The sequence below is a fragment of the Balaenoptera musculus genome, chromosome 7 (assembly GCF_009873245.2).
Source record: "Balaenoptera musculus isolate JJ_BM4_2016_0621 chromosome 7, mBalMus1.pri.v3, whole genome shotgun sequence".
NCBI classification, from domain to species: domain Eukaryota; kingdom Metazoa; phylum Chordata; class Mammalia; order Artiodactyla; family Balaenopteridae; genus Balaenoptera; species Balaenoptera musculus.
In genome coordinates, this window is record NC_045791.1 from 42,227,407 (window position 1) to 42,240,209 (window position 12,803).

The 12,803-nt window shown below is 36.7% G+C and overlaps 1 protein-coding gene across 3 annotated transcripts in view; it reads right to left on the reverse strand.

The window, feature by feature from the left end:
* LOC118898295 (CD302 antigen) overlaps positions 1-12,803 on the reverse strand; it is a 132,141-nt gene that overhangs the window by 82,493 nt on the left and 36,845 nt on the right. For all 3 annotated transcript variants that reach the window (XM_036858507.1, XM_036858505.1, XM_036858504.1), the window contains exons 14-16: positions 5,972-6,053; positions 4,976-5,044; positions 2,440-2,554 (exon numbers count right to left, since the gene is read on the reverse strand). In XM_036858507.1, coding sequence (XP_036714402.1) covers positions 2,440-2,554; positions 4,976-5,044; positions 5,972-6,053 — 266 coding nt within the window. The remainder of the gene's footprint in view (positions 1-2,439; positions 2,555-4,975; positions 5,045-5,971; positions 6,054-12,803) is intronic.

Here is a 12,803-nt window from a genome sequence, read left to right on the forward strand (position 1 = left end):
GAAAGCTATGCCTAACCTTTAAATTTCTTTAAATTAGTGAGAAAAGCAAAATAAAAGGTGTCTTTTTACACAGGATTACAAACATGTATGTGTGTACAAGGTATCAAGAAACACAATATAAAAAGGTTGTGTTTATAGGTCATTTTCCTAAAAACACTTTTATGAACCTTATTTTTGCTACTGTTTTTGCAACTAAAAAAGAATATTTAAAAAGTATATATATCCATAGTGATTATGATAATTTAAAAAAACTAGGTTGTCAAAATATCTCTTTTAGAGAGGAGGGGACTAATTAGAACCAGCTGTATGAGGTAATAAAAAAGGCAAGAGCTAGAGAAAAGGTTTGGTGATTTGGGCTACTGAAGAGGTAAACTGCTTTAAGAAAACCAGAAAACACAGATTAATACAGAAGTGTCCAGTTGAGCAGGCTTTGGCTGTTCTAATAGCCAAGAAAATATCCAACCAGTGAATGTGACACATTGTAACTCAGAAATTTAGGGACTGTCAAAGGGGAGTTAATATAACATTTAAACCCTGGATCAAACCATCACTGATTGCTTCAAATGACTGCAAATAGGCTGAGACAGGAAGTTCTTTAGTTTTTAATTTTGTTTCTGCATTGGAGAAAGCAGGGGTGCAATTATTTAAAAGATTTATTTATTTGGTTACCTGATTTATGTTTGCTAAGCTAGTTAATTCCCTTCTCTTTTGTTTAAAATAACAAATACATTAAAAAGAAAAAAGAAAACCATATGTTCTTCATAATATTTCCTGTGGTTACTGGTTTGTCATTTCTAAGGTTTTCCTGGCGTATACTCTAGGGTCTGCCTCAGTACTCAGACATGAGGCAGGGGAACAGCTACCAGTGAGAGCATACTTTGGAGGGAGCAGTGACACTCTCTGTGGCATGCCAAATACCAAAGAATAATAGGAGTGTCACAACTAATGCTTCAAGCCAGAGATATTGTCCAAGTTAATAATATATTAGTTACTTTGCCACTTGTTTGAAAGGTATCCAAACTGGTTTTCCTTTTTCCTTCTTTCCAGTTTAATCAATAATCAGGACTAACTCAGGTATAATTTCTCCTTTAGAAAACCCCCATCAGGGACTTCTTTGGTGGTGCAGTGGTTCACAATCTGCCTGCCAATGCAGGGGACACGGGTTCAAGCCCTGGTCTGGGAAGATCCCACATGCTGCGGAGCAACTAAGCCCATGCGCCACAACTACTGAGCCTGTGCCCTAGAGCCCACGAGCCACAACTACTGAGCCCACGACAACTACTGAAGCCCGCGCACCTAGAGCCCGTGCTCCACAACAAGAGAAGCCACCGCAATGAGAAGCCCACACACTGCAATGAAGAACAGCCCCCACTCACTGCAACTAGAGAAAGCCCGAATGCAGCAACAGAGACCCTACGCCAAAAACAAACAAACAAATAAACAAATTTAAATAAATAAATAAAAATAAATAAATTCCACACTCACACACACACAAAAGAAAAACCCCATCAACACACACACACACAATTCCCCTTCTATTAATGACCCCCCAGTTTGCCCTGTGAAAGAGACTTGCCAGTTACTGCACTGGATGTTGCATCTGAAGCTCTTTTAAAGGCAAGATGGTGGCCTTTTTTAGGAAGGAAGAACAATCTTCTAATGGGCAGTTCCATGAGATAATCTTTGGGTTTTTGAGAACTTATAAGAGGAATTCCCTTTAGTTTCAATGATCAGTTCAGAAATTCATTTAGGAACTTTCTGTGCATTTACCATTATATTAATTTAACATATCTAATATCTGTTTAAAAATAATTTGGGAGTTAAAATCTTCTTAACATTTTCTGTAATATATCCTTGACATTTTCCTACTAAAAAGTGAAGTAAAAGGATATCTATTTATTATCCTTTCTCTCTTTTTTGTCACCAAAGGCTTTACTATCAAGCTAACTGGTTTCCTGAATTTGAATGAGATAAACTATTAGTAATTTTGAGCTCACTGAAAACTGTTTCTAAATTGTAAAATTTAGATCTGGGACCTGCCCAAATTTGATGTCCTGACTTTTGCTTCATTCTTCCCAAGCCTGTCTTCATTTTGTCCTTCATTTTGCAACAAAATAAAAATTAAAATGATTCCCTCTACTTCGTCTCTCCTTTCACTTGAAATAATCCTTCATTCCAAGACCTAATCTCCCTAAATTAGCCTTAAATTTTATCTCCTATACAAATTCTTTCATGACAAAAGAGGAAGGTAGTATCTAATTTCAATAAGGCAGCATTTTACCACGGGTAGGAGTCAGGCGGGATGGAGCTTAACATATTAGCTGTAGTGTCAAAGGCTTTTAAAATTATAATTATAGACTAAAATGCCCTCTTAGGTACTTTGGCTCAGCATTCACAAGTTCACATGAGAAGACTGTGAAAAGGAATAACTACATTTACCTTTTGGAATCTGGCACATCCATTCAAGTTTTGCATCACAAGCAAAAGGCCTTAAATAAATAAATTCTCTGTCATCATAGAAATACCACCTTCTTCGCCATGGCCTATCAATGACCTAAAGGAGGAAGAGGATTGTAGAATATTTTCAAGTTGATGCAGCCCTTATACAACACTAAACTGTAAGCCCTAGGGTCTTTAACTCTGCTTTAGCTCTAGCACCTAGGATATATGTTTATGAATGAACACATGAAAGAATGCAGTGTTTAAGCAGTAACAGTCTAAGCAAGAGCCTTCAAAGGGACTGATAAAGAAAATATAGCATAGGGTCATGTTTATGTCCCAAATGCAAATTACTGTTTTTTTTTCTGTTTTTTGTTGATATGAAATTGTAGAATCTTGCAACTTTAAATTTTGGGAAGATCAAGCTAGAAAAGAATATTTGGTTCAGTGGTTTCCAAACATCAGCCTGTGATCATAGCAGACCTGTGAAAAGTGACATAAAAGTCTGGCATCCGGGGCCCAAGTTCCACCTTTGGCGTTGCTTTGTGTTTCTGGGATATTGCCCTCCTCTGTGTGGTCTAAGATGGCTCTCTACAAATTCCAGGCAGCAAGCAACAGGGAAAGGAAAGGGGAGGACAGGACCTGGTAGGAGCATCCATCAGTTTTTGGACTGCTATCTCTTAAGGGCAACATTTTGGAGGGTTAGAAGGTGGCAGGTGAGGTAAGATTCTCCTTCCAGACACTGCCCTAGCTGGCCTTGTTACTGATCAGTGTCTCTTCTGTTTAGTTTTTTGGTAGGTTCTTCCAATCTTTTCACACATAGGGACACAACTTACATAGAATGTAGTTTATTGCATCAGTGTTCTGGAAACTTCACAAACTTCTATTAAGTTTTCATTCTTTCATGTGTTAAACTGGGGATTCTATAAAAACAGCATGATACTACAGAGTGTTTTACTAGAACAGTTACTTTGAAATAATGCTTTCCAATGGCCTTCTCAGTACTTGGTCTCAACCTTCGTGCAACATTTCTGGTCAATCATCTTCCTGAATCTCTTTCTTGGGCTTACATAGCAAAGATAGTTTCTAGATGTCTCCTTCCTCCTCATCCTCTTACATTTTATAAAATGTTGGTAATCACCCCAAATCCACTTCTTGGCCCTTTGCGATTGTTTTTTTCTTTTTTTGGCCGTGCTGCGTGGCCTGTGCGATCTCAGTTCCCTGACCAGGGACTGAACCTGGGCCCTGGCAGTAAAAGCCCGGAATCCTAACCACTAGGCCACTAGAGAACTCTTTTTTTAATGAACATTTTCCTTCAACTCCAGTTTCTTTATTCTAACTTACTACAGCATATTTCTTACTGCAAGCTTGGATTCAAAACATCAGTTAAACTAAAATGTACTACTATTTTCTCCATAAACAAATACCCCTTCTGACTGTTTCTATAAATGCCATACATAGCATAGTAGACCCATACACCTAGGTTTAAATTTCAGTTCTGTAATCATGTAAGTTACTCAGAGCTCACATTTCTTCCCCGTGAGATGGATATGGTAACAGTACCTACCTGACAAGGTTGCTTAAGTATTAAGTGAGATAATATATGTGACATGACTGTGCCTGGCTCATGAGTCAGCAAGTGTTAGCTGCTGTATCATAACCATCATCACCGTCATTGTTACTCTCCTATAACACTCTTGTTCTTGCATAAAACTTACACTTTGTCTGTCATAGCCCTTGTAATTGCTCTTTTACTTGTCTTTACCTCCTACGAGATTGTAAGTTCTGTGAAGACAACGACTGTTTTATATCTTGTCATTGTTGACCCCCCAGAGCATCACAGACTGCTTGGACATACTACTTATGGAACGAATAAACAAATGAAGTCTGCAAAGGAAGAGGCCTGACTGGTCTTCCATGTCTTCTGGTCCTATCTTTTGCATCTTGAAATCTGTCTCAAGATGAATCTTCTCACGCCCTCCTTAGTTCTTGTCAAAAACCGTTAATCATGTTCTGTTGCCTACCAAAAAAATGCACAAACTCCTTAACCTGGCATCAGTCTAACTTCCCACCTTTGTTTTCAACCACAGCACCAACTAAAACTTCTTGATCTGCACTGTTCCCCTCACTGCCTAAGCCTCTCCCTTCCACCCCCACTTTCTTTTATGCCTTACCCTATCCTACCTGTACAAACTTTATCCATCCTTAAAGGTCCAGTTGAGGTCCCACCTCTTTCTGGAAATAGGCAATAGAAATCACTTCCTCTTCTGAGTTTCATTAGCCCTCCTCAGCCTACTCATTTGGAGCTTATTACTGCATAGTAACAAGAGTCGTCTTTCTTGAATATGAATTTTATCTTCTCAAATTAAGTGTCAGTTAAGTTGCTTGAGGGCTGGGCCATGGGTGTACTTCTAACCTCCCATTGCACCTAATATCATGCTCCACGCGCAAAAGGCACTTCATGGATCTGTTGCCTGATTGCACATACTGCCAGATTTATTTTTTAAATATGCAGATTTTCCAGCATTGTACTGACCTTGACAGCGGCACAGTCTCTGATATCATAATCCTGCTGAAACTCATTTGCCGTGATGATAGTAGACACCTTAAAAGACAAGAGAGGCTTGAGAATTTAAGACTGATGTATAAATATTTGCAATTTAGATGTAATTTAGGCAGCTTTAATAACTCAAGTGTGTTCATATGCCAAGGGAGGAAAACTTTTTCATTTCTTTTTTATGTCAGGATGCTAAATCACGCGAGGACTTATAAAATGCCATGAGGTCTTCAGTTTCCAAACAAAGGAGGCTACAGTTTCAGAAGTGGAGGTTAATCATGTATTAAGTTCACAGTTGGAGTCATAAAGAATCAGGAGCTTGCAAAATACTTTTTTTAAATGCATGTGTTGAAATGTTAGTTATTCGATTGACTATTCTTGGATATGCTCCAATATGAAAATGAAGTCAAGGAATTTTACCTTTTGAAAGAATATACAATGACTTGACACAACGGTAATGTGGAGCAAATATTTAATACCTGAGAATAATTTGCTCCTCTAAGTGTTACCTAAAACCTCTCCTTAGGATAATGTAAACATTTGAAATAATATTTAAGGACTTTTTCAGGTTCTCCTGAATTGTTTCCTCCAATTAAAATTCTTTCTTTTTTATATAACTCGTATTTTTAAATAATAAAAATAAAAGCTGCTCATTATGAAAAAAAGGAAAAAAAACAAAGAAAAAGAAAAAAATAACTTTTACTACCCCAAAATGACTGCTATATTTATATATCTATATTTTTATTTTTTTTGGATTATATGTAGAGAGACTATGTGTATGGTTATTTTTTTAATAAAAGTGAGATTAGTAACTTATTTTTCCCCACTTCATATATATGAATCTATTTCCATTTCAAAAAAGATACATCTACATAATTTAATGGTTGTATGGCTATATTAATTAACAATCAACTTTCTTGTTATTGAAATAAATACTCCTTCCATATTATCCTAAACGAGAAAGATTAAACTTACTGGTGTATGATCACTCCATTGCCAGGATCCTTGTAAGTCAGGGCTCCTTTTATTCAAACCTATCCAAAGCCAACGCTGGTCACTATGTAAAAAGGAAGTGTTAAGAAAATTTGAGCACAGCATTTGGCAAAAACATTTAGCATCCACATGTCTAAAATGCTTAAGACATGTAAGTTTATTCAGAAGACCTTCTCACTAACTGAGAAACACAGTTTCAAGCTATATAAACAAGTCTTCTGAAATGAAACTGAACCCTATTTACAGGGTAGCTATCAAAAAAGTACCAGACTTTTTTAAACTAAATTTTATGTTATTTTCTTCATATGAAAGGCAAAAACTATTCTGCTTTGAAGAACTTAGGAGGGAAAAAAAGTATATGATTATTTCAAAACTTTTACTGCAGAGCTTCAATATTAGATAATGTTTTCAGATACAAAAACAACCATAGCATTTCCTTAAAGCATTTGTCTATAACTATCAAGTATCTTTTTTTTTTTTTTTTTTTTTTATTTATTTATTTATTTATTTATTTATTTATGGCTGTGTTGGGTCTTCATTTCTGTGCGAGGGCCTTCTCCAGTTGCGGCGAGTGGGGGCCACTCCTCATCGCGGTGCGCAGGCCTCTCACTGTTGCGGCCTCTCCCGTTGCGGAGTACAGGCTCCAGACGCGCAGGCTCAGCAGTTGTGGCTCACGGGCCTAGTTGCTCCGTGGCATGTGGGATCTTCCCAGACCAGGACTCGAACCCGTGTCCCCTGCATTGGCAGGCGGATTCTCAACCACTGCGCCACCAGGGAAGCCCCAAGTATCTTTTTAAAATGAAGAACCTGGCTAACCTTTGGCTTGGCTAACCTTTTATTAAATGAGATTTAAAAAAAAAAATTTAATTCCCTCTGCCCACTAAGTTTAAAGTAAAACAAGCATTCAAGTATCAATATTTTCTAAATACCAAACTCCATGGGTTATACCAGAGCAATATAATTAAGCAATCACTTAAGTGAATATATTTAACTGTCATAACTATTATGCTTTCATGTGCAAGGCACTGAGCTATGTGCAATGATGATACAAAGAAACACAAGACATAATATCTACCCTCAAGTGGCATATAAACTAGTCAGGGAGACAAGATATATAAGAACAAAGAAAATATGAGACCATTTTTGAAAAACATCAAATGATAAAAATTTGCATACATTTTAAGCACTACAAAGAGTTCGGAAAAAGGAGAGGTCACTGTGGACTGTAGGAAGTCAGGAAACATTTTGTAGAGTTAGTAGGACAAAGGACAGTCTTTGAAGAATTGCCAACATTTCTTTGGAGCCATAATCTGAGTGTTTACCATGTGCCAGTATTCAGGCTGGCTGAGCGGAGAAAGGATAGGCATTCCAAGGAAGAATACATACAACAACATATAGACGCAGGGACATACATTGTAAGTGATCCCTTCCCCTCAATTAAACTTATACTCTAACCAGGGAGATATTTTCAATAAATTGAAGCGATATAACCGTAAGAAATTTCTCCATCTCTAACTTCATTTGAAAATACTCTCTAAAACATAGTATACTTCTTAGGCCTTAAAAAGTAGACCATTTACCATGCAATTTTTTTTTGGCGGGTGTGGTGGGTTGGTGATGCTGGTTACTTTCCATTTAATTTAACCTTCTGATTGTATATGTCATGTACCACCAGTACATGAGTGAATGTTATATATGCAAAGCAATACATACATAAATGCTAAGTATAAATAGAACACGTATTAGAAAAGGGGTAGAATCCAAATCTAAAGTTAATCACTACTCTCAAGCTCAGTAGAATATATGGAACATACGGAACATACAGTTACAAGACTGCTGGGAAATAGAGTAAGTCTGCATTTAAAAATATTTGCCAGTGAATCCAAGGCAGGAACAAACTTAATTTTAAATTAATTTCTCACTTTTTAATGAAATAATTGCTTTTCTTCATCTCTTTCCTCTGTTCAACATTCCCTCATATTTTAACATCAATAAGCATGTTTTGCACCTTACCAACCTCAAGCTTTTCAACTTATTGCAATGGAATATGAAGGCAGTCCCCTTTCAGTTTTTATTGTTATACTGTTTTCTTTCAGAAAGAAAGATTACCAATTTGCAGAGTTAAGATAAATCCAGTGGAGACAATTAAGTCTAGTTTGAATTTAGCAGCTAAAAAAGGATTTTGCAGTTTGTGTCTTCAACTAATCAGAGCTTTCCTACAGACTTCCAAATGTATCATACTTTCTGACTGTTAGATTTCTAAACCACCAGGTCTAGATAATTGCCATATATACATTATAATTAAACTCAGACAGCTAAAATAAAGAAGAGGTCAAGTTTTCTTCCTCAAACTTCATTTCTTTCTAATTTTTGTAGATTATGTATTTGGGCCTGGAGAATTTGTGCGGAATTCTGTGTTTCCCTAAAGTAAGCATTAGATATTTTATCTTCTTTGCACAATCAACAGTATGACTGGAAGATGACCAAAGATCATTTGCCATCTGCATTTACTCTATAGGCAGCTCCCACAGAAAGCTTCTTTAGGGGTCTGTCCCCACCATTTCCACTCAGTCTGCTCTTAGCTCCCCATCTTCCCTTAGAAACCTCTGCTTTCAAGCCCATTTCTGCCTCCTCTGCTGCATCTCAGAGAACAGTTTCCTAGAGAGAAGTTTGTCCCATGTCCAAAGCTTCTCATCTTCACTACATTCTGAGACTGAACTTCATTGCAACCCAGACCTTTATAGTTTTCAGCTTCCATTTCAAGAGATTTATTAGTCGGTTATAAATATAGTAAATAGTAGCTACTTGTGGGGTTTTTTTTTGTGTTATAAATATAGTAAATAGTAGCTACTTGAGGGTTTTTTTTACTTCATTTCTCATTTGTAACTTCTTCCTGGTTTGGCCTGATTTGTCTGTAGGTAGATAAAGAGAAGAAGAAATTGGAAATCACATTAATCGTCGCACACCTTTAATATGGATTTTCAAAAATTCGAGGGAAGAAAAAAAATTTGTGGGAAGAAATGGATCATAACTGAGGAATTAAATCAAACTGAAAACTTCTCTCTGTATATAAATTTCTTCTGCTCCAAACACTAAGTATATGGTTTTAAGGCTATGAGTTTAAGAAGACATTGCATGAAAGGTTACTTTCTGTATTTGCATTAAAATTTCTACTCTCAATCAAATTTCCTGCTGCATCTGGTTCCTAAGGAAAACAGCACCTCAACCATAACCCCCAATAAACACTATTTGATGAGGGCGCTTAGTCTGCAAAGCCTTAGATTTATATCCAAATCCACTCATGCCACATCACTGGAGGTAGTGCACACAGCAGCAATCGCACTGCAAACAAGGCTTTCTTCCCTAATCCTAAAACTACTTTTGTTCTACAATGGCTTTCCCTGGTGGGCTGCTGTTAAGAGTTGCAAAGATTTTAGAGCCTTAATGATCTGGTGCACCATGAACTCTTTTCATTGAAATACAAACAGAGAATGGAACTTAGATTGTGAGAAGTAGAGCAGTAATCTGACCTTATTCCTTGGCAGGCAAAACACAATTTGGGCAATGGACGTCTCGCTGAGAAAGGTCAATCCCTGCAATAAAAAGCTAAGGTGTTCAAGGAATAAGCTTTAGAATCATTTTTCTGATATAAATGGGCTGGCTTCCTTTCTTCCCTTCAAGCCATGGTTATAATATTGAATAAGTTTTAGAATATGTTGTCTAAATATAGCATGGGCAAATGATCTATTAATGGAGCATGTATTAAGCAGACGTTACAGTCTGATTAATACATGGTACTGTATTAGCTGCTAGGATGAGTACAAATAAAATATAGTCCCTATGAGTGAAAGGATTATGGTGATGTGTTTTTCCTTTGTGCTCTTCTGTTTTCTAAATTCAGTATACATTGCTTCTGTGATCAGAAAAGAAACTAAACATTGTATATTCTGTGGAAAATAAACTATATGATAGGAATAGAAGAAAATGGAAAAGATTTATACTAAATGTTAACTATGTTTATAACTAGGAGCTAGGATTTGAGGTGATTTAGTTTTCTTCATTATCATTTTTTACATTCCCCAATTTTACATAATGAACCTGTATTAATTTTTAATTGAGGGGGAGAACTCAGCAAGTGTGATTAGAAATTAAAAAATCAAGAAAGAGTCCTTAAATACCTCTCAGACTTTTGTTTTCTAGTGTAATTTGTTCTGTATATACAAGCTCTTAATGATCATTTATATCATATATGATATTCCATTTTTCATCAATTGATTCCCGCAAATACAGGTGCCCCTTGGTATCCACAGGGGATTGGTTCCAGGACCCCCCTCATACCAAAATCCACAGATGCTCAAGTCCTTTATATAAAATGATGCAGTATTTGCATGTAACCTAAACATGTCCTCCTGTATACTTTATTTTTAGATTACTTATTATACCTAAAACAGTGTAAATACTATGTAAATAGTTGCCAACATGAGGCAAATCCAAGTTTTGCCTTTTGGAACTTTCCAGAATTTTTTTCAAATATTTTCGATCCGAAGTTGATTGAATCTGTGGATGTGAAACGTGTGGATATGGAGGGCTGACTGTATCCACAACCTCATGGCTTAGTACTTTTCCATGGCTCCCTGAACCACGTAAAGGTTTCTAACCTCTTGCTGGGTTAGGAACTTGATTCAAAACCCAGTTTGTTTATGTCAGTATTTTCCGTAAAAATACTTTAGCTTAGACAGTAAGATATTGTGTGTGTCAAGCTTGAGATCTAGGGGCTAGCAAGCTGCCTGGCTGAAATTCTCTCTTCAGGGAGGGTCAGCAGGGTATTAGAAAGGTTATGCTCCAGAGGCAGCTACCACAAGGGAGTCTGTGGTCCAAAAGCCGTACCTGAGACTTTGGTTGTTAGCGGAGTAAATGTCAGAAATAGGTTAATATCAGCAAACTTAGAAGCTTGTTTATCAGCATGATCTTAGAAATGGGCACTCACTGGTAAAATTGAAGATATGAGGAATAGCTAAAAATACTTAGGGACACTCTCACTCTTCATGAAAGGGTATTAGAATCTGGTGAGGCTGGTATCCTGTACCACTGGAAATGGATCTGGGGTCTGATCTCTCTCTTTTTTAAAAATTTATTTACTTTTGGCTGCGTTGGGTCTTCGTTGCTGCGCACGGGCTTTCTCTAGCTGTGGCGAGCGGGGGCTACTCTTCGTGGCAGCACGCGAGCTTTGAACACTGCGGTGGCTTCTCTTGTTGTGGAGCATGGGCTCTAGAGCGCAGGCTCAGTAGTTGTAGCACACAGGCTTAGTTGCTCCACGGCATGTGGGATATTCCTGCACCAGGGCTCAAGCCCATGTCCCATGCATTGGCAGGTGGATTCTTAACCACTGCACAACCAGGGAAGCCCTGGGGCCTGATCTTTTAATGGTCCCATGTCCAGTCATTGGGTCAGGTGACTGGGACTGCCTGATGCCAACTATAGTGGGAACAGAAGAATCCTGCCTCTGGAACACTGTCACATTTACCTCAAATGAGCCTTCCATGCAAGATGGTCACTGGAACCTAAAACGACAGACTACCGGGATGCTGTAAGCTTACAAGACAGGTTATATAACATGTTTTGTGCCTGCTTCAATGACTGTTTAATAAATGTATGTCTGGAAAGATTCGGTCTGAATATTGCATTCATTATACTCTACTCTCAAGGTTGTGGGCAGTAGCTAAGAAACACTCACCTCAAAAGAAACTTAAGAGTTTGTATATTCAAATTAGCTTAGTTAGTGTGCAATGAAATTTTGTATATTAATTTCTAATGCTAGACAATGAAGTCTAAAATACTAGAAATTATACAATAGATGCTTAATAAATGATTATTTATGGAACACACGTATTATATTTTTCATCAGATTCCAAGCACACTGTAGTGAGACTTTACTTGCTTTACAATAGTTAGCATATTAATGCAAATCTGGAAAATGTGGAAAAATGTTCAAACATTTAAACACGCATTCAAAATCTTATCTTCCAGAGGTAACAACGATGATCTTTTCTGATGTATTTTTGCAGTCTACTTTTTGATGTAAATAGTATATTTTTTACTCTTTTATAATTTGCCTTTCTTCCCACTTAATATATTATAAATATTTGCATGTTGTAATGTTCTTTTTTTTTAAAATCTTAATGAACAGGGGAAAAATTCCAAACAAAGATCAACAAAAGTGATGATACTAGGCATCTTTACCTTTTTTCTGACTTTCATGGAAATGCATTTAATGTTTAATCACTAAGTATCATATGGCTATTGGTTGAACTATACTTCTATTTTTAATTTAATAAGAAATTATGTGTTAATTATATTAATTAAATATGCTAAGTATATATTTATATATAAAACCAGGAATGAATAGTGAATTTTACCAGATGCATTTTCAGCACCTATTAAGATGATCACATATTTGACTAGATATATAGAGTTCCTAATACTGGCCCAACCTTGTACTCTTGGAAGAAATCCTACACGATCAAGGCATGTTATTTTGAGGTACTATAACACACTCGGTTAAGAAAGTGGGCTCTAATGGGTTCATATATTGGATCCTTTATTTACTAACTATATAACCTTGGGCAAGCTGTTTTACTTCTTTGTGTCTCCATCTCCCCATTTAGATAAAATGGGCATAGTAACCTACCTCATAGGCCGTTGTAAGGATTAGTTAGTAGAAAATACTTAGGACATTATCTGGCACTCAATAAGCAGTATATCTGTGTTTGTTATTGTATCCCTTGTTAGTATTTACTTTTTCAAGTCTAGATAT